This window comes from Telmatherina bonti (genome assembly GCF_933228915.1).
Source record: "Telmatherina bonti genome assembly, chromosome: 19".
Classification (NCBI taxonomy): domain Eukaryota; kingdom Metazoa; phylum Chordata; class Actinopteri; order Atheriniformes; family Telmatherinidae; genus Telmatherina; species Telmatherina bonti.
The window spans coordinates 4,816,313-4,843,364 of NC_136617.1; the positions used below are offsets into that span (position 1 = coordinate 4,816,313).

Below are 27,052 nucleotides of genomic sequence, written 5' to 3' on the forward strand. Positions count from 1 at the left end.
GGCTATAGAACTGGTCTGGAACCAGTGTTCAGGTTGTAGAACTGGTCTGAAACCAGTGTTCAGGCTGTAGAACTGGTCTGAAACCAGTTTTCAGTCTGTAGAACTGGTCTGAAACCAGTGTTCAGTCTGTAGAACTGGTCTGAAACCAGTGTTCAGTCTGTAGAACTGGTCTGAAACCAGTGTTCAGTCTGTAGAACTGGTCTGAAACCAGTGTTCAGGCTATAGAACTGGTCTGAAACCAGTGTTCAGGCTGTAGAACTGGTCTGAAACCAGTGTTCAGGCTGTAGAACTGGTCTGAAACCAAGGTTCAGGCTATAGAACTGGTCTGAAACCAGTGTTCAGGCTGTAGAACTGGTCTGAAACCAGTGTTCAGTCTGTAGAACTGGTCTGAAACCAGTGTTCAGGCTATAGAACTGGTCTTAAACCAGCGTTCAGTCTGTAGAACTGGTCTGAAACCAGTGTTCAGTCTGTAGAACTGGTCTGAAACCAGTGTTCAGGCTGTAGAACTGGTCTGAAACCAGTGTTCAGGCTGTAGAACTGGTCTGAAACCAGTGTTCAGTCTGTAGAACTGGTCTGAAACCAGTGTTCAGGCTGTAGAACTGGTCTGAAACCAGTGTTCAGGCTGTAGAACTGGTCTGAAACCAGTGTTCAGGCTGTAGAACTGGTCTGACACCAGTGTTCAGGCTATAGAACTGGTCTGGAACCAGTGTTCAGGTTGTAGAACTGGTCTGAAACCAGTGTTCAGTCTGTAGAACTGGTCTGAAACCAGTGTTCAGTCTGTAGAACTGGTCTGAAACCAGTGTTCAGTCTGTAGAACTGGTCTGAAACCAGTGTTCAGGCTATAGAACTGGTCTGAAACCAGTGTTCAGGCTGTAGAACTGGTCTGAAACCAGTGTTCAGGCTGTAGAACTGGTCTGAAACCAGTGTTCAGGCTGTAGAACTGGTCTTAAACCAGTGTTCAGGCTGTAGAACTGGTCTGAAACCAGTGTTCAGGCTGTAGAACTGGTCTGAAACCAGTGTAAAAGTTGTAGAACTGGTCTGAAACCAGTGTTCAGGCTGTAGAACTGGTCTGAAACCAGTGTTCAGGCTGTAGAACTGGTCTTAAACCAGTGTTCAGGCTGTAGAACTGGTCTGAAACCAGTGTTCAGGCTGTAGAACTGGTCTGAAACCAGTGTTCAGGCTGTAGAACTGGTCTGAAACCAGTGTAAAAGTTGTAGAACTGGTCTGAAACCAGTGTTCAGGTTGTAGAACTGGTCTGAAACCAGTGTTCAGGCTGTAGAACTGGTCTGAAACCAGTGTTAAGGCTATAGAACTGGTCTGGAACCAGTGTTCAGGTTGTAGAACTGGTCTGAAACCAGTGTTCAGGCTGTAGAACTGGTCTGAAACCAGTGTTCAGGCTGTAGAACTGGTCTGAAACCAGTGTTCAGGCTATAGAACTGGTCTGGAACCAGTGTTCAGGTTGTAGAACTGGTCTGAAACCAGTGTTCAGGCTGTAGAACTGGTCTGAAACCAGTGTTCAGGCTATAGAACTGGTCTGGAACCAGTGTTCAGGTTGTAGAACTGGTCTGAAACCAGTGTTCAGTCTGTAGAACTGGTCTGAAACCAGTGTTCAGGCTGTAGAACTGGTCTGAAACCAGTGTTCAGGCTGTAGAACTGGTCTGAAACCAGTGTTCAGTCTGCAGAACTGGTCTGAAACCAGTGTTCAGGCTGTAGAACTGGTCTGAAACCAGTGTTCAGGCTGTAGAACTGGTCTGACACCAGTGTTCAGGCTATAGAACTGGTCTGGAACCAGTGTTCATGTTGTAGAACTGGTCTGAAACCAGTGTTCAGTCTGTAGAACTGGTCTGAAACCAGTGTTCAGTCTGTAGAACTGGTCTGAAACCAGTGTTCAGGCTGTAGAACTGGTCTGAAACCAGTGTTAAGGTTCTAGAACTGGTCTGAAACCAGTGTTCAGTCTGTAGAACTGGTCTGAAACCAGTGTTCAGGCTGTAGAACTGGTCTGAAACCAGTGTTCAGGCTGTAGAACTGGTCTGAAACCAGTGTTCAGGCTGTAGAACTGGTCTGAAACCGTGTTCAGGCTGTAGAACTGGTCTGAAACCAGTGTTCAGGTTGTAGAACTGGTCTGAAACCAGTCTGTAGAACTGGTCTGAAACCAGTGTTCAGGCTGTAGAACTGGTCTTAAACCAGTGTTCAGGCTGTAGAACTGGTCTGAAACCGTGTTCAGGCTGTAGAACTGGTCTGAAACCAGTGTTCAGGTTGTAGAACTGGTCTGAAACCAGTCTGTAGAACTGGTCTGAAACCAGTGTTCAGGCTGTAGAACTGGTCTGAAACCAGTGTTCAGGCTATAGAACTGGTCTGGAACCAGTGTTCAGTCTGTAGAACTGGTCTGAAACCAGTGTTCAGGCTGTAGAACTGGTCTGAAACCAGTGTTCAGGCTGTAGAACTGGTCTGAAACCAGTGTTCAGGCTGTAGAACTGGTCTGACACCAGTGTTCAGGCTATAGAACTGGTCTGGAACCAGTGTTCAGGTTGTAGAACTGGTCTGAAACCAGTGTTCAGTCTGTAGAACTGGTCTGAAACCAGTGTTCAGTCTGTAGAACTGGTCTGAAACCAGTGTTCAGTCTGTAGAACTGGTCTGAAACCAGTGTTCAGGCTATAGAACTGGTCTGAAACCAGTGTTCAGGCTGTAGAACTGGTCTGAAACCAGTGTTCAGGCTGTAGAACTGGTCTGAAACCAGTGTTCAGGCTGTAGAACTGGTCTTAAACCAGTGTTCAGGCTGTAGAACTGGTCTGAAACCAGTGTTCAGGCTGTAGAACTGGTCTGAAACCAGTGTTCAGGCTGTAGAACTGGTCTGAAACCAGTGTAAAAGTTGTAGAACTGGTCTGAAACCAGTGTTCAGGCTGTAGAACTGGTCTGAAACCAGTGTTCAGGCTGTAGAACTGGTCTGAAACCAGTGTAAAAGTTGTAGAACTGGTCTGAAACCAGTGTTCAGGTTGTAGAACTGGTCTGAAACCAGTGTTCAGGCTGTAGAACTGGTCTGAAACCAGTGTTAAGGCTATAGAACTGGTCTGGAACCAGTGTTCAGGTTGTAGAACTGGTCTGAAACCAGTGTTCAGGTTGTAGAACTGGTCTGAAACCAGTGTTCAGGTTGTAGAACTGGTCTGAAACCAGTGTTCAGGCTGTAGAACTGGTCTGAAACCAGTGTTCAGGCTATAGAACTGGTCTGGAACCAGTGTTCAGGTTGTAGAACTGGTCTGAAACCAGTGTTCAGTCTGTAGAACTGGTCTGAAACCAGTGTTCAGGCTGTAGAACTGGTCTGAAACCAGTGTTCAGTCTGCAGAACTGGTCTGAAACCAGTGTTCAGGCTGTAGAACTGGTCTGAAACCAGTGTTCAGGCTGTAGAACTGGTCTGACACCAGTGTTCAGGCTATAGAACTGGTCTGGAACCAGTGTTCATGTTGTAGAACTGGTCTGAAACCAGTGTTCAGTCTGTAGAACTGGTCTGAAACCAGTGTTCAGTCTGTAGAACTGGTCTGAAACCAGTGTTCAGGCTGTAGAACTGGTCTGAAACCAGTGTTCAGGCTGTAGAACTGGTCTGAAACCAGTGTTAAGGTTCTAGAACTGGTCTGAAACCAGTGTTCAGTCTGTAGAACTGGTCTGAAACCAGTGTTCAGGCTGTAGAACTGGTCTGAAACCAGTGTTCAGGCTGTAGAACTGGTCTGAAACCAGTGTTCAGGCTGTAGAACTGGTCTGAAACCAGTGTTCAGGCTGTAGAACTGGTCTGAAACCAGTGTTCAGGCTGTAGAACTGGTCTGAAACCGTGTTCAGGCTGTAGAACTGGTCTGAAACCAGTGTTCAGGTTGTAGAACTGGTCTGAAACCAGTCTGTAGAACTGGTCTGAAACCAGTGTTCAGTCTGTAGAACTGGTCTGAAACCAGTGTTCAGGCTGTAGAACTGGTCTGAAACCGTGTTCAGGCTGTAGAACTGGTCTGAAACCAGTGTTCAGGTTGTAGAACTGGTCTGAAACCAGTCTGTAGAACTGGTCTGAAACCAGTGTTCAGGCTGTAGAACTGGTCTGAAACCAGTGTTCAGGCTATAGAACTGGTCTGGAACCAGTGTTCAGACTGTAGAACTGGTCTAGAACCAGTGTTCAGACTGTAGAACTGGTCTGAAACCAGTGTTCAGGCTGTAGAACTGGTCTGAAACCAGTGTTCAGGCTGTAGAACTGGTCTGAAACCAGTGTTCAGGTTGTAGAACTGGTCTGGAACCAGTGTTCAGGCTGTAGAACTGGTCTGAAACCAGTGTTCAGGCTGTAGAACTGGTCTGAAACCAGTGTTCAGGCTGTAGAACTGGTCTGGAACCAGTGTTCAGGTTGTAGAACTGGTCTGGAACCAGTGTTCAGACTGTAGAACTGGTCTAGAACCAGTGTTCAGACTGTAGAACTGGTCTGAAACCAGTGTTCAGGCTGTAGAACTGGTCTGAAACCAGTGTTCAGGTTGTAGAACTTGTCCGGAACCAGTGTTCAGACTTTAGAACTGGTCTAGAACCAGTGTTCAGACTGTAGAACTGATCTGAAACCAGTGTTCAGGCTGTAGAACTGGTCTGGAACCAGTGTTCAGGCTGTAGAACTGGTCTGAAACCAGTGTTCAGGTTGTAGAACTGGTCTGGAACCAGTGTTCAGGCTGTAGAACTGGTCTTAAACCAGTGTTCAGGCTGTAGAACTGGTCTGGAACCAGTGTTCAGGCTGTAGAACTGGTCTGAAACCAGTGTTCAGGTTGTAGAACTGGTCTAGAACCAGTGTTCAGGCTGTAGAACTGGTCTGAAACCAGTGTTCAGGCTGTAGAACTGGTCTGAAACCAGTGTTCAGGCTGTAGAACTGGTCTGAAACCAGTGTTCAGGTTGTAGAACTGGTCTGGAACCAGTGTTCAGGCTGTAGAACTGGTCTGAAACCAGTGTTCAGGCTGTAGAACTGGTCTGGAACCAGTGTTCAGGCTGTAGAACTGGTCTGAAACCAGTGTTCAGGTTGTAGAACTGGTCTAGAACCAGTGTTCAGGCTGTAGAACTGGTCTGAAACCAGTGTTCAGGCTGTAGAACTGGTCTGAAACCAGTGTTCAGGCTGTAGAACTGGTCTGAAACCAGTGTTCAGGCTGTAGAACTGGTCTGAAACCAGTGTTCAGGCTGTAGAACTGGTCTGAAACCAGTGTTCAGGTTGTAGAACTGGTCTGAAACCAGTGTTCAGGCTGTAGAACTGGTCTGGAACCAGTGTTCAGGTTGTAGAACTGGTCTGGAACCAGTGTTCAGGTTGTAGAACTGGTCTGAAACCAGTGTTCAGGCTGTAGAACTGGTCTGAAACCAGTTTTCAGTCTGTAGAACTGGTCTGAAACCAGTGTTCAGTCTGTAGAACTGGTCTGAAACCAGTGTTCAGTCTGTAGAACTGGTCTGAAACCAGTGTTCAGTCTGTAGAACTGGTCTGAAACCAGTGTTCAGGCTATAGAACTGGTCTGAAACCAGTGTTCAGGCTGTAAAACTGGTCTGAAACCAGTGTTCAGGCTGTAGAACTGGTCTGAAACCAGTGTTCAGGCTGTAGAACTGGTCTGAAACCAGTGTTCAGGCTGTAGAACTGGTCTGAAACCAGTGTTCAGGCTGTAGAACTGGTCTGAAACCGTGTTCAGGCTGTAGAACTGGTCTGAAACCAGTGTTCAGGCTGTAGAACTGGTCTGAAACCGTGTTCAGGCTGTAGAACTGGTCTGAAACCAGTGTTCAGGTTGTAGAACTGGTCTGAAACCAGTCTGTAGAACTGGTCTGAAACCAGTGTTCAGGCTGTAGAACTGGTCTGAAACCAGTGTTCAGGCTGTAGAACTGGTCTGAAACCGTGTTCAGGCTGTAGAACTGGTCTGAAACCGTGTTCAGGCTGTAGAACTGGTCTGAAACCAGTGTTCAGGTTGTAGAACTGGTCTGAAACCAGTCTTTAGAACTGGTCTGAAACCAGTGTTCAGGCTGTAGAACTGGTCTGAAACCAGTGTTCAGGCTATAGAACTGGTCTGGAACCAGTATTCAGACTGTAGAACTGGTCTAGAACCAGTGTTCAGACTGTAGAACTGGTCTGAAACCAGTGTTCAGGCTGTAGAACTGGTCTGAAACCAGTGTTCAGGCTGTAGAACTTGTTTGAAACCAGTGTTCAGGTTGTAGAACTGGTCTGGAACCAGTGTTCAGGCTGTAGAACTGGTCTGAAACCAGTGTTCAGGCTGTGGAACTGGTCTGGAACCAGTGTTCAGGTTGTAGAACTGGTCTGGAACCAGTGTTCAGACTGTAGAACTGGTCTAGAACCAGTGTTCAGACTGTAGAACTGGTCTGAAACCAGTGTTCAGGCTGTAGAACTGGTCTGAAACCAGTGTTCAGGCTGTAGAACTGGTCTGAAACCAGTGTTCAGGCTGTAGAACTGGTCTGAAACCAGTGTTCAGTCTGTAGAACTGGTCTGGAACCAGTGTTCAGGCTGTAGAACTGGTCTGAAACCAGTGTTCAGGCTGTAGAACTGGTCTGAAACCAGTGTTCAGGCTGTAGAACTGGTCTGAAACCAGTGTTCAGACTGTAGAACTGGTCTGAAACCAGTGTTAAGGCTATAGAACTGGTCTGGAACCAGTGTTCAGGTTGTAGAACTGGTCTGAAACCAGTGTTCAGGCTGTAGAACTGGTCTGAAACCAGTGTTCAGGTTGTAGAACTGGTCTGAAACCAGTGTTCAGGCTGTAGAACTGGTCTGAAAACAGTGTTCAGGCTATAGAACTGGTCTGGAACCAGTGTTCAGGTTGTAGAACTGGTCTGAAACCAGTGTTCAGTCTGTAGAACTGGTCTGAAACCAGTGTTCAGGCTGTAGAACTGGTCTGAAACCAGTGTTCAGGCTGTAGAACTGGTCTGAAACCAGTGTTCAGTCTGCAGAACTGGTCTGAAACCAGTGTTCAGGCTGTAGAACTGGTCTGAAACCAGTGTTCAGGCTGTAGAACTGGTCTGACACCAGTGTTCAGGCTATAGAACTGGTCTGGAACCAGTGTTCATGTTGTAGAACTGGTCTGAAACCAGTGTTCAGTCTGTAGAACTGGTCTGAAACCAGTGTTCAGTCTGTAGAACTGGTCTGAAACCAGTGTTCAGGCTGTAGAACTGGTCTGAAACCAGTGTTAAGGTTCTAGAACTGGTCTGAAACCAGTGTTCAGTCTGTAGAACTGGTCTGAAACCAGTGTTCAGGCTGTAGAACTGGTCTGAAACCAGTGTTCAGGCTGTAGAACTGGTCTGAAACCAGTGTTCAGGCTGTAGAACTGGTCTGAAACCAGTGTTCAGGCTGTAGAACTGGTCTGAAACCAGTGTTCAGGCTGTAGAACTGGTCTGAAACCAGTGTTCAGGCTGTAGAACTGGTCTGAAACCGTGTTCAGGCTGTAGAACTGGTCTGAAACCAGTGTTCAGGTTGTAGAACTGGTCTGAAACCAGTCTGTAGAACTGGTCTGAAACCAGTGTTCAGGCTGTAGAACTGGTCTGAAACCAGTGTTCAGGCTGTAGAACTGGTCTGAAACCGTGTTCAGGCTGTAGAACTGGTCTGAAACCAGTGTTCAGGTTGTAGAACTGGTCTGAAACCAGTCTGTAGAACTGGTCTGAAACCAGTGTTCAGGCTGTAGAACTGGTCTGAAACCAGTGTTCAGGCTATAGAACTGGTCTGGAACCAGTGTTCAGACTGTAGAACTGGTCTAGAACCAGTGTTCAGACTGTAGAACTGGTCTGAAACCAGTGTTCAGGCTGTAGAACTGGTCTGAAACCAGTGTTCAGGCTGTAGAACTGGTCTGAAACCAGTGTTCAGGCTGTAGAACTGGTCTGAAACCAGTGTTCAGGTTGTAGAACTGGTCTGGAACCAGTGTTCAGGCTATAGAACTGGTCTGAAACCAGTGTTCAGGCTGTAGAACTGGTATGAAACCAGTGTTCAGGCTGTAGAACTGGTCTGGAACCAGTGTTCAGGTTGTAGAACTGGTCTGAAACCAGTGTTCAGGCTGTAGAACTGGTCTGAAACCAGTGTTCAGGTTGTAGAACTGGTCTGGAACCAGTGTTCAGGCTATAGAACTGGTCTGAAACCAGTGTTCAGGTTGTAGAACTTGTCCTGAACCAGTATTCAGACTGTAGAACTGGTCTAGAACCAGTGTTCAGACTGTAGAACTGGTCTGAAACCAGTGTTCAGGCTGTAGAACTGGTCTGAAACCAGTGTTCAGGCTGTAGAACTTGTTTGAAACCAGTGTTCAGGTTGTAGAACTGGTCTGGAACCAGTGTTCAGGCTGTAGAACTGGTCTGAAACCAGTGTTCAGGCTGTAGAACTGGTCTGGAACCAGTGTTCAGGCTGTAGAACTGGTATGGAACCAGTGTTCAGGTTGTAGAACTGGTCTAGAACCAGTGTTCAGGCTGTAGAACTGGTCTGAAACCAGTGTTCAGGCTGTAGAACTGGTCTGAAACCAGTGTTCAGGCTGTAGAACTGGTCTGAAACCAGTGTTCAGGCTGTAGAACTGGTCTGAAACCAGTGTTCAGGTTGTAGAACTGGTCTGAAACCAGTGTTCAGGCTGTGGAACTGGTCTGGAACCAGTGTTCAGGTTGTAGAACTGGTCTGGAACCAGTGTTCAGACTGTAGAACTGGTCTAGAACCAGTGTTCAGACTGTAGAACTGGTCTGAAACCAGTGTTCAGGCTGTAGAACTGGTCTGAAACCAGTGTTCAGGCTGTAGAACTGGTCTGAAACCAGTGTTCAGGCTGTAGAACTGGTCTGAAACCGTGTTCAGGCTGTAGAACTGGTCTGAAACCAGTGTTCAGGTTGTAGAACTGGTCTGAAACCAGTGTTCAGGCTGTAGAACTGGTCTGAAACCAGTGTTCAGGCTGTAGAACTGGTCTGAAACCAGTGTTCAGGCTGTAGAACTGGTCTGAAACCAGTGTTAAGGCTATAGAACTGGTCTGGAACCAGTGTTCAGGTTGTAGAACTGGTCTGAAACCAGTGTTCAGGCTGTAGAACTGGTCTGAAACCAGTGTTCAGGTTGTAGAACTGGTCTGAAACCAGTGTTCAGGCTGTAGAACTGGTCTGAAACCAGTGTTCAGGCTATAGAACTGGTCTGGAACCAGTGTTCAGGCTGTAGAACTGGTCTGAAACCAGTGTTCAGGTTGTAGAACTGGTCTGAAACCAGTCTTTAGAACTGGTCTGAAACCAGTGTTCAGGCTGTAGAACTGGTCTGAAACCAGTGTTCAGGCTATAGAACTGGTCTGGAACCAGTATTCAGACTGTAGAACTGGTCTAGAACCAGTGTTCAGACTGTAGAACTGGTCTGAAACCAGTGTTCAGGCTGTAGAACTGGTCTGAAACCAGTGTTCAGGCTGTAGAACTTGTTTGAAACCAGTGTTCAGGTTGTAGAACTGGTCTGGAACCAGTGTTCAGGCTGTAGAACTGGTCTGAAACCAGTGTTCAGGCTGTAGAACTGGTCTGAAACCAGTGTTCAGGCTGTAGAACTGGTCTGAAACCAGTGTTCAGGCTGTAGAACTGGTCTGAAACCAGTGTTCAGGTTGTAGAACTGGTCTGAAACCAGTGTTCAGGCTGTGGAACTGGTCTGGAACCAGTGTTCAGGTTGTAGAACTGGTCTGGAACCAGTGTTCAGACTGTAGAACTGGTCTAGAACCAGTGTTCAGACTGTAGAACTGGTCTGAAACCAGTGTTCAGGCTGTAGAACTGGTCTGAAACCAGTGTTCAGGCTGTAGAACTGGTCTGAAACCAGTGTTCAGGCTGTAGAACTGGTCTGAAACCAGTGTTCAGTCTGTAGAACTGGTCTGGAACCAGTGTTCAGGCTGTAGAACTGGTCTGAAACCAGTGTTCAGGCTGTAGAACTGGTCTGAAACCAGTGTTCAGGCTGTAGAACTGGTCTGAAACCAGTGTTCAGACTGTAGAACTGGTCTGAAACCAGTGTTAAGGCTATAGAACTGGTCTGGAACCAGTGTTCAGGTTGTAGAACTGGTCTGAAACCAGTGTTCAGGCTGTAGAACTGGTCTGAAACCAGTGTTCAGGTTGTAGAACTGGTCTGAAACCAGTGTTCAGGCTGTAGAACTGGTCTGAAAACAGTGTTCAGGCTATAGAACTGGTCTGGAACCAGTGTTCAGGTTGTAGAACTGGTCTGAAACCAGTGTTCAGTCTGTAGAACTGGTCTGAAACCAGTGTTCAGGCTGTAGAACTGGTCTGAAACCAGTGTTCAGGCTGTAGAACTGGTCTGAAACCAGTGTTCAGTCTGCAGAACTGGTCTGAAACCAGTGTTCAGGCTGTAGAACTGGTCTGAAACCAGTGTTCAGGCTGTAGAACTGGTCTGACACCAGTGTTCAGGCTATAGAACTGGTCTGGAACCAGTGTTCATGTTGTAGAACTGGTCTGAAACCAGTGTTCAGTCTGTAGAACTGGTCTGAAACCAGTGTTCAGTCTGTAGAACTGGTCTGAAACCAGTGTTCAGGCTGTAGAACTGGTCTGAAACCAGTGTTAAGGTTCTAGAACTGGTCTGAAACCAGTGTTCAGTCTGTAGAACTGGTCTGAAACCAGTGTTCAGGCTGTAGAACTGGTCTGAAACCAGTGTTCAGGCTGTAGAACTGGTCTGAAACCAGTGTTCAGGCTGTAGAACTGGTCTGAAACCAGTGTTCAGGCTGTAGAACTGGTCTGAAACCAGTGTTCAGGCTGTAGAACTGGTCTGAAACCAGTGTTCAGGCTGTAGAACTGGTCTGAAACCGTGTTCAGGCTGTAGAACTGGTCTGAAACCAGTGTTCAGGTTGTAGAACTGGTCTGAAACCAGTCTGTAGAACTGGTCTGAAACCAGTGTTCAGGCTGTAGAACTGGTCTGAAACCAGTGTTCAGGCTGTAGAACTGGTCTGAAACCGTGTTCAGGCTGTAGAACTGGTCTGAAACCAGTGTTCAGGTTGTAGAACTGGTCTGAAACCAGTCTGTAGAACTGGTCTGAAACCAGTGTTCAGGCTGTAGAACTGGTCTGAAACCAGTGTTCAGGCTATAGAACTGGTCTGGAACCAGTGTTCAGACTGTAGAACTGGTCTAGAACCAGTGTTCAGACTGTAGAACTGGTCTGAAACCAGTGTTCAGGCTGTAGAACTGGTCTGAAACCAGTGTTCAGGCTGTAGAACTGGTCTGAAACCAGTGTTCAGGCTGTAGAACTGGTCTGAAACCAGTGTTCAGGTTGTAGAACTGGTCTGGAACCAGTGTTCAGGCTATAGAACTGGTCTGAAACCAGTGTTCAGGCTGTAGAACTGGTATGAAACCAGTGTTCAGGCTGTAGAACTGGTCTGGAACCAGTGTTCAGGTTGTAGAACTGGTCTGAAACCAGTGTTCAGGCTGTAGAACTGGTCTGAAACCAGTGTTCAGGTTGTAGAACTGGTCTGGAACCAGTGTTCAGGCTATAGAACTGGTCTGAAACCAGTGTTCAGGTTGTAGAACTTGTCCTGAACCAGTATTCAGACTGTAGAACTGGTCTAGAACCAGTGTTCAGACTGTAGAACTGGTCTGAAACCAGTGTTCAGGCTGTAGAACTGGTCTGAAACCAGTGTTCAGGCTGTAGAACTTGTTTGAAACCAGTGTTCAGGTTGTAGAACTGGTCTGGAACCAGTGTTCAGGCTGTAGAACTGGTCTGAAACCAGTGTTCAGGCTGTAGAACTGGTCTGGAACCAGTGTTCAGGCTGTAGAACTGGTATGGAACCAGTGTTCAGGTTGTAGAACTGGTCTAGAACCAGTGTTCAGGCTGTAGAACTGGTCTGAAACCAGTGTTCAGGCTGTAGAACTGGTCTGAAACCAGTGTTCAGGCTGTAGAACTGGTCTGAAACCAGTGTTCAGGCTGTAGAACTGGTCTGAAACCAGTGTTCAGGTTGTAGAACTGGTCTGAAACCAGTGTTCAGGCTGTGGAACTGGTCTGGAACCAGTGTTCAGGTTGTAGAACTGGTCTGGAACCAGTGTTCAGACTGTAGAACTGGTCTAGAACCAGTGTTCAGACTGTAGAACTGGTCTGAAACCAGTGTTCAGGCTGTAGAACTGGTCTGAAACCAGTGTTCAGGCTGTAGAACTGGTCTGAAACCAGTGTTCAGGCTGTAGAACTGGTCTGAAACCGTGTTCAGGCTGTAGAACTGGTCTGAAACCAGTGTTCAGGTTGTAGAACTGGTCTGAAACCAGTGTTCAGGCTGTAGAACTGGTCTGAAACCAGTGTTCAGGCTGTAGAACTGGTCTGAAACCAGTGTTCAGGCTGTAGAACTGGTCTGAAACCAGTGTTAAGGCTATAGAACTGGTCTGGAACCAGTGTTCAGGTTGTAGAACTGGTCTGAAACCAGTGTTCAGGCTGTAGAACTGGTCTGAAACCAGTGTTCAGGTTGTAGAACTGGTCTGAAACCAGTGTTCAGGCTGTAGAACTGGTCTGAAACCAGTGTTCAGGCTATAGAACTGGTCTGGAACCAGTGTTCAGGTTGTAGAACTGGTCTGAAACCAGTGTTCAGTCTGTAGAACTGGTCTGAAACCAGTGTTCAGGCTGTAGAACTGGTCTGAAACCAGTGTTCAGGCTGTAGAACTGGTCTGAAACCAGTGTTCAGTCTGCAGAACTGGTCTGAAACCAGTGTTCAGGCTGTAGAACTGGTCTGAAACCAGTGTTCAGGCTGTAGAACTGGTCTGACACCAGTGTTCAGGCTATAGAACTGGTCTGGAACCAGTGTTCATGTTGTAGAACTGGTCTGAAACCAGTGTTCAGTCTGTAGAACTGGTCTGAAACCAGTGTTCAGTCTGTAGAACTGGTCTGAAACCAGTGTTCAGGCTGTAGAACTGGTCTGAAACCAGTGTTAAGGTTCTAGAACTGGTCTGAAACCAGTGTTCAGTCTGTAGAACTGGTCTGAAACCAGTGTTCAGGCTGTAGAACTGGTCTGAAACCAGTGTTCAGGCTGTAGAACTGGTCTGAAACCAGTGTTCAGGCTGTAGAACTGGTCTGAAACCAGTGTTCAGGCTGTAGAACTGGTCTGAAACCAGTGTTCAGGCTGTAGAACTGGTCTGAAACCAGTGTTCAGGCTGTAGAACTGGTCTGAAACCGTGTTCAGGCTGTAGAACTGGTCTGAAACCAGTGTTCAGGTTGTAGAACTGTTCTGAAACCAGTCTGTAGAACTGGTCTGAAACCAGTGTTCAGGCTGTAGAACTGGTCTTAAACCAGTGTTCAGGCTGTAGAACTGGTCTGAAACCGTGTTCAGGCTGTAGAACTGGTCTGAAACCAGTGTTCAGGTTGTAGAACTGGTCTGAAACCAGTGTTCAGGCTGTAGAACTGGTCTGAAACCAGTGTTCAGGCTGTAGAACTGGTCTGAAACCAGTGTAAAAGTTGTAGAACTGGTCTGAAACCAGTGTTCAGGTTGTAGAACTGGTCTGAAACCAGTGTTCAGGCTGTAGAACTGGTCTGAAACCAGTGTTAAGGCTATAGAACTGGTCTGGAACCAGTGTTCAGGTTGTAGAACTGGTCTGAAACCAGTGTTCAGGTTGTAGAACTGGTCTGAAACCAGTGTTCAGGTTGTAGAACTGGTCTGAAACCAGTGTTCAGGCTGTAGAACTGGTCTGAAACCAGTGTTCAGGCTATAGAACTGGTCTGGAACCAGTGTTCAGGTTGTAGAACTGGTCTGAAACCAGTGTTCAGTCTGTAGAACTGGTCTGAAACCAGTGTTCAGGCTGTAGAACTGGTCTGAAACCAGTGTTCAGTCTGCAGAACTGGTCTGAAACCAGTGTTCAGGCTGTAGAACTGGTCTGAAACCAGTGTTCAGGCTGTAGAACTGGTCTGACACCAGTGTTCAGGCTATAGAACTGGTCTGGAACCAGTGTTCATGTTGTAGAACTGGTCTGAAACCAGTGTTCAGTCTGTAGAACTGGTCTGAAACCAGTGTTCAGTATGTAGAACTGGTCTGAAACCAGTGTTCAGGCTGTAGAACTGGTCTGAAACCAGTGTTCAGGCTGTAGAACTGGTCTGAAACCAGTGTTCAGTCTGTAGAACTGGTCTGAAACCAGTGTTCAGTCTGTAGAACTGGTCTGAAACCAGTGTTCAGGCTGTAGAACTGGTCTGAAACCAGTGTTCAGGCTGTAGAACTGGTCTGAAACCAGTGTTCAGGCTGTAGAACTGGTCTGAAACCAGTGTTCAGGCTGTAGAACTGGTCTGAAACCAGTGTTCAGGCTGTAGAACTGGTCTGAAACCGTGTTCAGGCTGTAGAACTGGTCTGAAACCAGTGTTCAGGTTGTAGAACTGGTCTGAAACCAGTCTGTAGAACTGGTCTGAAACCAGTGTTCAGGCTGTAGAACTGGTCTGAAACCAGTGTTCAGGCTGTAGAACTGGTCTGAAACCGTGTTCAGGCTGTAGAACTGGTCTGAAACCAGTGTTCAGGTTGTAGAACTGGTCTGAAACCAGTCTGTAGAACTGGTCTGAAACCAGTGTTCAGGCTGTAGAACTGGTCTGAAACCAGTGTTCAGGCTATAGAACTGGTCTGGAACCAGTGTTCAGACTGTAGAACTGGTCTAGAACCAGTGTTCAGACTGTAGAACTGGTCTGAAACCAGTGTTCAGGCTGTAGAACTGGTCTGAAACCAGTGTTCAGGCTGTAGAACTGGTCTGAAACCAGTGTTCAGGTTGTAGAACTGGTCTGGAACCAGTGTTCAGGCTGTAGAACTGGTCTGAAACCAGTGTTCAGGCTGTAGAACTGGTCTGAAACCAGTGTTCAGGCTGTAGAACTGGTCTGGAACCAGTGTTCAGGTTGTAGAACTGGTCTGGAACCAGTGTTCAGACTGTAGAACTGGTCTAGAACCAGTGTTCAGACTGTAGAACTGGTCTGAAACCAGTGTTCAGGCTGTAGAACTGGTCTGAAACCAGTGTTCAGGTTGTAGAACTTGTCCGGAACCAGTGTTCAGACTTTAGAACTGGTCTAGAACCAGTGTTCAGACTGTAGAACTGATCTGAAACCAGTGTTCAGGCTGTAGAACTGGTCTGGAACCAGTGTTCAGGCTGTAGAACTGGTCTGAAACCAGTGTTCAGGTTGTAGAACTGGTCTGGAACCAGTGTTCAGGCTGTAGAACTGGTCTTAAACCAGTGTTCAGGCTGTAGAACTGGTCTGGAACCAGTGTTCAGGCTGTAGAACTGGTCTGAAACCAGTGTTCAGGTTGTAGAACTGGTCTAGAACCAGTGTTCAGGCTGTAGAACTGGTCTGAAACCAGTGTTCAGGCTGTAGAACTGGTCTGAAACCAGTGTTCAGGCTGTAGAACTGGTCTGAAACCAGTGTTCAGGTTGTAGAACTGGTCTGGAACCAGTGTTCAGGCTGTAGAACTGGTCTGAAACCAGTGTTCAGGCTGTAGAACTGGTCTGGAACCAGTGTTCAGGCTGTAGAACTGGTCTGAAACCAGTGTTCAGGTTGTAGAACTGGTCTAGAACCAGTGTTCAGGCTGTAGAACTGGTCTGAAACCAGTGTTCAGGCTGTAGAACTGGTCTGAAACCAGTGTTCAGGCTGTAGAACTGGTCTGAAACCAGTGTTCAGGCTGTAGAACTGGTCTGAAACCAGTGTTCAGGCTGTAGAACTGGTCTGAAACCAGTGTTCAGGTTGTAGAACTGGTCTGAAACCAGTGTTCAGGCTGTAGAACTGGTCTGGAACCAGTGTTCAGGTTGTAGAACTGGTCTGGAACCAGTGTTCAGGTTGTAGAACTGGTCTGAAACCAGTGTTCAGGCTGTAGAACTGGTCTGAAACCAGTTTTCAGTCTGTAGAACTGGTCTGAAACCAGTGTTCAGTCTGTAGAACTGGTCTGAAACCAGTGTTCAGTCTGTAGAACTGGTCTGAAACCAGTGTTCAGTCTGTAGAACTGGTCTGAAACCAGTGTTCAGGCTATAGAACTGGTCTGAAACCAGTGTTCAGGCTGTAAAACTGGTCTGAAACCAGTGTTCAGGCTGTAGAACTGGTCTGAAACCAGTGTTCAGGCTGTAGAACTGGTCTGAAACCAGTGTTCAGGCTGTAGAACTGGTCTGAAACCAGTGTTCAGGCTGTAGAACTGGTCTGAAACCGTGTTCAGGCTGTAGAACTGGTCTGAAACCAGTGTTCAGGCTGTAGAACTGGTCTGAAACCGTGTTCAGGCTGTAGAACTGGTCTGAAACCAGTGTTCAGGTTGTAGAACTGGTCTGAAACCAGTCTGTAGAACTGGTCTGAAACCAGTGTTCAGGCTGTAGAACTGGTCTGAAACCAGTGTTCAGGCTGTAGAACTGGTCTGAAACCGTGTTCAGGCTGTAGAACTGGTCTGAAACCGTGTTCAGGCTGTAGAACTGGTCTGAAACCAGTGTTCAGGTTGTAGAACTGGTCTGAAACCAGTCTTTAGAACTGGTCTGAAACCAGTGTTCAGGCTGTAGAACTGGTCTGAAACCAGTGTTCAGGCTATAGAACTGGTCTGGAACCAGTATTCAGACTGTAGAACTGGTCTAGAACCAGTGTTCAGACTGTAGAACTGGTCTGAAACCAGTGTTCAGGCTGTAGAACTGGTCTGAAACCAGTGTTCAGGCTGTAGAACTTGTTTGAAACCAGTGTTCAGGTTGTAGAACTGGTCTGGAACCAGTGTTCAGGCTGTAGAACTGGTCTGAAACCAGTGTTCAGGCTGTAGAACTGGTCTGAAACCAGTGTTCAGGCTGTAGAACTGGTCTGAAACCAGTGTTCAGGCTGTAGAACTGGTCTGAAACCAGTGTTCAGGTTGTAGAACTGGTCTGAAACCAGTGTTCAGGCTGTGGAACTGGTCTGGAACCAGTGTTCAGGTTGTAGAACTGGTCTGGAACCAGTGTTCAGACTGTAGAACTGGTCTAGAACCAGTGTTCAGACTGTAGAACTGGTCTGAAACCAGTGTTCAGGCTGTAGAACTGGTCTGAAACCAGTGTTCAGGCTGTAGAACTGGTCTGAAACCAGTGTTCAGGCTGTAGAACTGGTCTGAAACCAGTGTTCAGTCTGTAGAACTGGTCTGGAACCAGTGTTCAGGCTGTAGAACTGGTCTGAAACCAGTGTTCAGGCTGTAGAACTGGTCTGAAACCAGTGTTCAGGCTGTAGAACTGGTCTGAAACCAGTGTTCAGACTGTAGAACTGGTCTGAAACCAGTGTTAAGGCTATAGAACTGGTCTGGAACCAGTGTTCAGGTTGTAGAACTGGTCTGAAACCAGTGTTCAGGCTGTAGAACTGGTCTGAAACCAGTGTTCAGGTTGTAGAACTGGTCTGAAACCAGTGTTCAGGCTGTAGAACTGGTCTGAAAACAGTGTTCAGGCTATAGAACTGGTCTGGAACCAGTGTTCAGGTTGTAGAACTGGTCTGAAACCAGTGTTCAGTCTGTAGAACTGGTCTGAAACCAGTGTTCAGGCTGTAGAACTGGTCTGAAACCAGTGTTCAGGCTGTAGAACTGGTCTGAAACCAGTGTTCAGTCTGCAGAACTGGTCTGAAACCAGTGTTCAGGCTGTAGAACTGGTCTGAAACCAGTGTTCAGGCTGTAGAACTGGTCTGACACCAGTGTTCAGGCTATAGAACTGGTCTGGAACCAGTGTTCATGTTGTAGAACTGGTCTGAAACCAGTGTTCAGTCTGTAGAACTGGTCTGAAACCAGTGTTCAGTCTGTAGAACTGGTCTGAAACCAGTGTTCAGGCTGTAGAACTGGTCTGAAACCAGTGTTAAGGTTCTAGAACTGGTCTGAAACCAGTGTTCAGTCTGTAGAACTGGTCTGAAACCAGTGTTCAGGCTGTAGAACTGGTCTGAAACCAGTGTTCAGGCTGTAGAACTGGTCTGAAACCAGTGTTCAGGCTGTAGAACTGGTCTGAAACCAGTGTTCAGGCTGTAGAACTGGTCTGAAACCAGTGTTCAGGCTGTAGAACTGGTCTGAAACCAGTGTTCAGGCTGTAGAACTGGTCTGAAACCGTGTTCAGGCTGTAGAACTGGTCTGAAACCAGTGTTCAGGTTGTAGAACTGGTCTGAAACCAGTCTGTAGAACTGGTCTGAAACCAGTGTTCAGGCTGTAGAACTGGTCTGAAACCAGTGTTCAGGCTGTAGAACTGGTCTGAAACCGTGTTCAGGCTGTAGAACTGGTCTGAAACCAGTGTTCAGGTTGTAGAACTGGTCTGAAACCAGTCTGTAGAACTGGTCTGAAACCAGTGTTCAGGCTGTAGAACTGGTCTGAAACCAGTGTTCAGGCTATAGAACTGGTCTGGAACCAGTGTTCAGACTGTAGAACTGGTCTAGAACCAGTGTTCAGACTGTAGAACTGGTCTGAAACCAGTGTTCAGGCTGTAGAACTGGTCTGAAACCAGTGTTCAGGCTGTAGAACTGGTCTGAAACCAGTGTTCAGGCTGTAGAACTGGTCTGAAACCAGTGTTCAGGTTGTAGAACTGGTCTGGAACCAGTGTTCAGGCTATAGAACTGGTCTGAAACCAGTGTTCAGGCTGTAGAACTGGTATGAAACCAGTGTTCAGGCTGTAGAACTGGTCTGGAACCAGTGTTCAGGTTGTAGAACTGGTCTGAAACCAGTGTTCAGGCTGTAGAACTGGTCTGAAACCAGTGTTCAGGTTGTAGAACTGGTCTGGAACCAGTGTTCAGGCTATAGAACTGGTCTGAAACCAGTGTTCAGGTTGTAGAACTTGTCCTGAACCAGTATTCAGACTGTAGAACTGGTCTAGAACCAGTGTTCAGACTGTAGAACTGGTCTGAAACCAGTGTTCAGGCTGTAGAACTGGTCTGAAACCAGTGTTCAGGCTGTAGAACTTGTTTGAAACCAGTGTTCAGGTTGTAGAACTGGTCTGGAACCAGTGTTCAGGCTGTAGAACTGGTCTGAAACCAGTGTTCAGGCTGTAGAACTGGTCTGGAACCAGTGTTCAGGCTGTAGAACTGGTATGGAACCAGTGTTCAGGTTGTAGAACTGGTCTAGAACCAGTGTTCAGGCTGTAGAACTGGTCTGAAACCAGTGTTCAGGCTGTAGAACTGGTCTGAAACCAGTGTTCAGGCTGTAGAACTGGTCTGAAACCAGTGTTCAGGCTGTAGAACTGGTCTGAAACCAGTGTTCAGGTTGTAGAACTGGTCTGAAACCAGTGTTCAGGCTGTGGAACTGGTCTGGAACCAGTGTTCAGGTTGTAGAACTGGTCTGGAACCAGTGTTCAGACTGTAGAACTGGTCTAGAACCAGTGTTCAGACTGTAGAACTGGTCTGAAACCAGTGTTCAGGCTGTAGAACTGGTCTGAAACCAGTGTTCAGGCTGTAGAACTGGTCTGAAACCAGTGTTCAGGCTGTAGAACTGGTCTGAAACCGTGTTCAGGCTGTAGAACTGGTCTGAAACCAGTGTTCAGGTTGTAGAACTGGTCTGAAACCAGTGTTCAGGCTGTAGAACTGGTCTGAAACCAGTGTTCAGGCTGTAGAACTGGTCTGAAACCAGTGTTCAGGCTGTAGAACTGGTCTGAAACCAGTGTTAAGGCTATAGAACTGGTCTGGAACCAGTGTTCAGGTTGTAGAACTGGTCTGAAACCAGTGTTCAGGCTGTAGAACTGGTCTGAAACCAGTGTTCAGGTTGTAGAACTGGTCTGAAACCAGTGTTCAGGCTGTAGAACTGGTCTGAAACCAGTGTTCAGGCTATAGAACTGGTCTGGAACCAGTGTTCAGGTTGTAGAACTGGTCTGAAACCAGTGTTCAGTCTGTAGAACTGGTCTGAAACCAGTGTTCAGGCTGTAGAACTGGTCTGAAACCAGTGTTCAGGCTGTAGAACTGGTCTGAAACCAGTGTTCAGTCTGCAGAACTGGTCTGAAACCAGTGTTCAGGCTGTAGAACTGGTCTGAAACCAGTGTTCAGGCTGTAGAACTGGTATGAAACCAGTGTTCAGGCTGTAGAACTGGTCTGGAACCAGTGTTCAGGTTGTAGAACTGGTCTGAAACCAGTGTTCAGGCTGTAGAACTGGTCTGAAACCAGTGTTCAGGTTGTAGAACTGGTCTGGAACCAGTGTTCAGGCTATAGAACTGGTCTGAAACCAGTGTTCAGGTTGTAGAACTTGTCCTGAACCAGTATTCAGACTGTAGAACTGGTCTAGAACCAGTGTTCAGACTGTAGAACTGGTCTGAAACCAGTGTTCAGGCTGTAGAACTGGTCTGAAACCAGTGTTCAGGCTGTAGAACTTGTTTGAAACCAGTGTTCAGGTTGTAGAACTGGTCTGGAACCAGTGTTCAGGCTGTAGAACTGGTCTGAAACCAGTGTTCAGGCTGTAGAACTGGTCTGGAACCAGTGTTCAGGCTGTAGAACTGGTATGGAACCAGTGTTCAGGTTGTAGAACTGGTCTAGAACCAGTGTTCAGGCTGTAGAACTGGTCTGAAACCAGTGTTCAGGCTGTAGAACTGGTCTGAAACCAGTGTTCAGGCTGTAGAACTGGTCTGAAACCAGTGTTCAGGCTGTAGAACTGGTCTGAAACCAGTGTTCAGGTTGTAGAACTGGTCTGAAACCAGTGTTCAGGCTGTGGAACTGGTCTGGAACCAGTGTTCAGGTTGTAGAACTGGTCTGGAACCAGTGTTCAGACTGTAGAACTGGTCTAGAACCAGTGTTCAGACTGTAGAACTGGTCTGAAACCAGTGTTCAGGCTGTAGAACTGGTCTGAAACCAGTGTTCAGGCTGTAGAACTGGTCTGAAACCAGTGTTCAGGCTGTAGAACTGGTCTGAAACCGTGTTCAGGCTGTAGAACTGGTCTGAAACCAGTGTTCAGGTTGTAGAACTGGTCTGAAACCAGTGTTCAGGCTGTAGAACTGGTCTGAAACCAGTGTTCAGGCTGTAGAACTGGTCTGAAACCAGTGTTCAGGCTGTAGAACTGGTCTGAAACCAGTGTTAAGGCTATAGAACTGGTCTGGAACCAGTGTTCAGGTTGTAGAACTGGTCTGAAACCAGTGTTCAGGCTGTAGAACTGGTCTGAAACCAGTGTTCAGGTTGTAGAACTGGTCTGAAACCAGTGTTCAGGCTGTAGAACTGGTCTGAAACCAGTGTTCAGGCTATAGAACTGGTCTGGAACCAGTGTTCAGGTTGTAGAACTGGTCTGAAACCAGTGTTCAGTCTGTAGAACTGGTCTGAAACCAGTGTTCAGGCTGTAGAACTGGTCTGAAACCAGTGTTCAGGCTGTAGAACTGGTCTGAAACCAGTGTTCAGTCTGCAGAACTGGTCTGAAACCAGTGTTCAGGCTGTAGAACTGGTCTGAAACCAGTGTTCAGGCTGTAGAACTGGTCTGACACCAGTGTTCAGGCTATAGAACTGGTCTGGAACCAGTGTTCATGTTGTAGAACTGGTCTGAAACCAGTGTTCAGTCTGTAGAACTGGTCTGAAACCAGTGTTCAGTCTGTAGAACTGGTCTGAAACCAGTGTTCAGGCTGTAGAACTGGTCTGAAACCAGTGTTAAGGTTCTAGAACTGGTCTGAAACCAGTGTTCAGTCTGTAGAACTGGTCTGAAACCAGTGTTCAGGCTGTAGAACTGGTCTGAAACCAGTGTTCAGGCTGTAGAACTGGTCTGAAACCAGTGTTCAGGCTGTAGAACTGGTCTGAAACCAGTGTTCAGGCTGTAGAACTGGTCTGAAACCAGTGTTCAGGCTGTAGAACTGGTCTGAAACCAGTGTTCAGGCTGTAGAACTGGTCTGAAACCGTGTTCAGGCTGTAGAACTGGTCTGAAACCAGTGTTCAGGTTGTAGAACTGTTCTGAAACCAGTCTGTAGAACTGGTCTGAAACCAGTGTTCAGGCTGTAGAACTGGTCTTAAACCAGTGTTCAGGCTGTAGAACTGGTCTGAAACCGTGTTCAGGCTGTAGAACTGGTCTGAAACCAGTGTTCAGGTTGTAGAACTGGTCTGAAACCAGTCTGTAGAACTGGTCTGAAACCAGTGTTCAGGCTGTAGAACTGGTCTGAAACCAGTGTTCAGGCTATAGAACTGGTCTGGAACCAGTGTTCAGACTGTAGAACTGGTCTAGAACCAGTGTTCAGACTGTAGAACTGTTCTGAAACCAGTGTTCAGGCTGTAGAACTGGTCTGAAACCAGTGTTCAGGCTGTAGAACTGGTCTGAAACCAGTGTTCAGGTTGTAGAACTGGTCTGGAACCAGTGTTCAGGCTATAGAACTGGTCTGAAACCAGTGTTCAGGCTGTAGAACTGGTATGAAACCAGTGTTCAGGCTGTAGAACTGGTCTGGAACCAGTGTTCAGGTTGTAGAACTGGTCTGGAACCAGTGTTCAGACTGTAGAACTGGTCTAGAACCAGTGTTCAGACTGTAGAACTGGTCTGAAACCAGTGTTCAGGCTGTAGAACTGGTCTGAAACCAGTGTTCAGGTTGTAGAACTTGTCCGGAACCAGTGTTCAGACTTTAGAACTGGTCTAGAACCAGTGTTCAGACTGTAGAACTGGTCTGAAACCAGTGTTCAGGCTGTAGAACTGGTCTGGAACCAGTGTTCAGGCTGTAGAACTGGTCTGAAACCAGTGTTCAGGTTGTAGAACTGGTCTGGAACCAGTGTTCAGGCTGTAGAACTGGTCTTAAACCAGTGTTCAGGCTGTAGAACTGGTCTGGAACCAGTGTTCAGGCTGTAGAACTGGTCTGAAACCAGTGTTCAGGTTGTAGAACTGGTCTAGAACCAGTGTTCAGGCTGTAGAAGTGGTCTGAAACCAGTGTTCAGGCTGTAGAACTGGTCTGAAACCAGTGTTCAGGCTGTAGAACTGGTCTGAAACCAGTGTTCAGGTTGTAGAACTGGTCTGGAACCAGTGTTCAGGCTGTAGAACTGGTCTGAAACCAGTGTTCAGGCTGTAGAACTTGTCTGGAACCAGTGTTCAGGCTGTAGAACTGGTCTGAAACCAGTGTTCAGGTTGTAGAACTGGTCTAGAACCAGTGTTCAGGCTGTAGAACTGGTCTGAAACCAGTGTTCAGGCTGTAGAACTGGTCTGAAACCAGTGTTCAGGCTGTAGAACTGGTCTGAAACCAGTGTTCAGGCTGTAGAACTGGTCTGAAACCAGTGTTCAGGCTGTAGAACTGGTCTGAAACCAGTGTTCAGGTTGTAGAACTGGTCTGGAACCAGTGTTCAGGCTGTAGAACTGGTCTGGAACCAGTGTTCAGGTTGTAGAACTGGTCTGGAACCAGTGTTCAGGTTGTAGAACTGGTCTGAAACCAGTGTTCAGGCTGTAGAACTGGTCTGAAACCAGTTTTCAGTCTGTAGAACTGGTCTGAAACCAGTGTTCAGTCTGTAGAACTGGTCTGAAACCAGTGTTCAGTCTGTAGAACTGGTCTGAAACCAGTGTTCAGTCTGTAGAACTGGTCTGAAACCAGTGTTCAGGCTATAGAACTGGTCTGAAACCAGTGTTCAGGCTGTAAAACTGGTCTGAAACCAGTGTTCAGGCTGTAGAACTGGTCTGAAACCAGTGTTCAGGCTGTAGAACTGGTCTGAAACCAGTGTTCAGGCTGTAGAACTGGTCTGAAACCAGTGTTCAGGCTGTAGAACTGGTCTGAAACCGTGTTCAGGCTGTAGAACTGGTCTGAAACCAGTGTTCAGGCTGTAGAACTGGTCTGAAACCGTGTTCAGGCTGTAGAACTGGTCTGAAACCAGTGTTCAGGTTGTAGAACTGGTCTGAAACCAGTCTGTAGAACTGGTCTGAAACCAGTGTTCAGGCTGTAGAACTGGTCTGAAACCAGTGTTCAGGCTGTAGAACTGGTCTGAAACCGTGTTCAGGCTGTAGAACTGGTCTGAAACCGTGTTCAGGCTGTAGAACTGGTCTGAAACCAGTGTTCAGGTTGTAGAACTGGTCTGAAACCAGTCTGTAGAACTGGTCTGAAACCAGTGTTCAGGCTGTAGAACTGGTCTGAAACCAGTGTTCAGGCTGTAGAACTGGTCTGGAACCAGTGTTCAGACTGTAGAACTGGTCTAGAACCAGTGTTCAGACTGTAGAACTGGTCTGAAACCAGTGTTCAGGCTGTAGAACTGGTCTGAAACCAGTGTTCAGTCTGTAGAACTGGTCTGAAACCAGTGTTCAGGCTGTAGAACTGGTCTGAAACCAGTGTTCTGTTTGTAGAACTGGTCTGGAACCAGTGTTCAGGCTATAGAACTGGTCTGAAACCAGTGTTCAGGCTGTAGAACTGGTATGAAACCAGTGTTCAGGCTGTAGAACTGGTCTGGAACCAGTGTTCAGGTTGTAGAACTGGTCTGGAACCAGTGTTCAGACTGTAGAACTGGTCTAGAACCAGTGTTCAGACTGTAGAACTGGTCTGAAACCAGTGTTCAGGCTGTAGAACTGGTCTGAAACCAGTGTTCAGGTTGTAGAACTTGTCCGGAACCAGTGTTCAGACTGTAGAACTGGTCTAGAACCAGTGTTCAGACTGTAGAACTGGTCTGAAACCAGTGTTCAGGCTGTAGAACTGGTCTGAAACCAGTGTTCAGGCTGTAGAACTTGTTTGAAACCAGTGTTCAGGTTGTAGAACTGGTCTGGAACCAGTGTTCAGGCTGTAGAACTGGTCTGAAACCAGTGTTCAGGCTGTAGAACTGGTCTGGAACCAGTGTTCAGGCTGTAGAACTGGTATGGAACCAGTGTTCAGGTTGTAGAACTGGTCTAGAACCAGTGTTCAGGCTGTAGAACTGGTCTGAAACCAGTGTTCAGGCTGTAGAACTGGTCTGAAACCAGTGTTCAGGCTGTAGAACTGGTCTGAAACCAGTGTTCAGGTTGTATAACTGGTCTGAAACCAGTGTTCAGGCTGTGGAACTGGTCTGGAACCAGTGTTCAGGTTGTAGAACTGGTCTGGAACCAGTGTTCAGACTGTAGAACTGGTCTAGAACCAGTGTTCAGACTGTAGAACTGGTCTGAAACCAGTGTTCAGGCTGTAGAACTGGTCTGAAACCAGTGTTCAGGCTGTAGAACTGGTCTGAAACCAGTGTTCAGGCTGTAGAACTGGTCTGAAACCAGTGTTCAGGCTATAGAACTGGTCTGGAACCAGTGTTCAGGCTGTAGAACTGGTCTGAAACCAGTGTTCAGGCTGTAGAACTGGTCTGAAACCAGTGTTCAGGCTGTAGAACTGGTCTGAAACCAGTGTTCAGGCTGTAGAACTGGTCTGAAACCAGTGTTCAGGCTGTAGAACTGGTCTGAAACCAGTGTTCAGGCTGTAGAACTGGTCTGAAACCAGTGTTCAGGCTGTAGAACTGGTCTGAAACCAGTGTTCAGGCTGTAGAACTGGTCTGAAACCAGTGTTCAGGCTGTAGAACTGGTCTGAAACCAGTGTTCAGGCTGTAGAACTGGTCTGAAACCAGTGTTCAGGCTGTAGAACTGGTCTGAAACCAGTGTTCAGTCTGTAGAACTGGTCTGAAACCAGTGTTCAGGCTGTAGAACTGGTCTGAAACCAGTGTTCAGGCTGTAGAACTGGTCTGAAACCAGTGTTCAGGCTGTAGAACTGGTCTGAAACCAGTGTTCAGGCTATAGAACTGGTCTGAAACCAGTGTTCAGGCTGTAGAACTGGTCTGAAACCAGTGTTCAGGCTGTAGAACTGGTCTGGAACCAGTGTTCAGACTGTAGAACTGGTCTAGAACCAGTGTTCAGGCTGTAGAACTGGTCTGAAACCAGTGTTCAGGTTATAGAACTGGTCTGAAACCAGTGTTCAGGCTGTAGAACTGGTCTGAAACCAGTGTTCAGGCTGTAGAACTGGTCTGAAGCCAGTGTTCAGGCTGTAGAACTGGTCTAGAACCAGTGTTCAGGCTGTAGAACTGGTCTGAAACCAGTGTTCAGGCTGTAGAACTGGTCTGAAACCAGTGTTCAGGCTGTAGAACTGGTCTGAAACCAGTGTTCAGGTTGTAGAACTGGTCTGGAACCAGTGTTCAGGCTGTAGAACTGGTCTGAAACCAGTGTTCAGGCTGTAGAACTGGTCTGAAACCAGTGTTCAGGTTATAGAACTGGTCTGAAACCTGTGTTCAGGCTGTAGAACTGGTCTGAAACCAGTGTTCAGGCTTTAGAACTGGTCTGAAGCCAGTGTTCAGGCTGTAGAACTGGTCTGAAACCAGTGTTCAGGCTGTAGAACTGGTCTGAAACCAGTGTTCAGGCTGTAGAACTGGTCTGAAACCAGTGTTCAGGCTGTAGAACTGGTCTGAAACCAGTGTTCAGTCTGTAGAACTGGTCTGAAACCAGTGTTCAGGCTGTAGAACTGTTCTGAAACCAGTGTTCAGGCTGTAGAACTGGTCTGAAACCAGTGTTCAGTCTGTAGTACTGGTCTGAAACCAGTGTTCAGGCTGTAGAACTGGTCTGAAACCAGTGTTCAGGCTGTAGAACTGGTCTGAAACCAGTGTTCAGGCTGTAGAACTGGTCTGAAACCAGTGTTCAGGTTGTAGAACTGGTCTGAAACCAGTGTTCAGGTTGTAGAACTGGTCTGAAACCAGCGATGATCCTGATCTTGTGCTTCCCAGCTGCTCCGTGGAGGTTCTGAGGAGGTGCTGACGTCTCTGCACCTCCAGAGCGACGCTGCGCTGTATGTCTATACTAGAGAAGGAGCTGCAGCCACCGTGAGTTTCTACCCTTCTCCTCCTCCTGACGCCTCCTGCTGTAGAAGCTTCACGTTTCTCTGAAGGTCCAGATGTTTGTTGAAGATCCGTTGCAGCTCCTTTTCTTCCTTTTTACCACCCTTTCCTTCCTCTCCTTTCCAGTCCGGTCCAGCCAGCCGTCATAATGAAAGAAAATTAATTATATAATTATATAAATTATATAAGTCGAGACACAGACATGGTTTGGGCCTCGGCTGGGGGGGTCAAACGGTGGTCTCTCTGTGCCAGCTTTACATGTTCTCCCCATGTGTGCGTGGTTCTCTGTGGGTTCTCTCTGAGTTCTCTGTGGGTTCTCTCCGAGTTCTCTGAGGGTTCTCTCCGAGTTCTCTGTGGGTTCTCTGTGGGTTCTCTCCGAGTTCTCTGTGGGTTCTCTCCGAGTTCTCTGTGGGTTCTCTGTGGGTTCTCTCCGAGTTCTCTGTGGGTTCTCTGTGGGTTCTCTCCGAGTTCTCTGGG

General features: G+C 47.3%; 1 protein-coding gene across 1 annotated transcript in view; it reads left to right on the forward strand.

Moving 5' to 3' along the window:
* myo1g (myosin IG) overlaps positions 1-27,052 on the forward strand; it is a gene marked incomplete at its 3' end in the record, with an annotated part of 142,690 nt that overhangs the window by 46,544 nt on the left and 69,094 nt on the right. Inside the window, exon 5 of the mRNA XM_079258826.1 lies at positions 26,465-26,560. Coding sequence (XP_079114952.1) covers positions 26,465-26,560 — 96 coding nt within the window. The remainder of the gene's footprint in view (positions 1-26,464; positions 26,561-27,052) is intronic.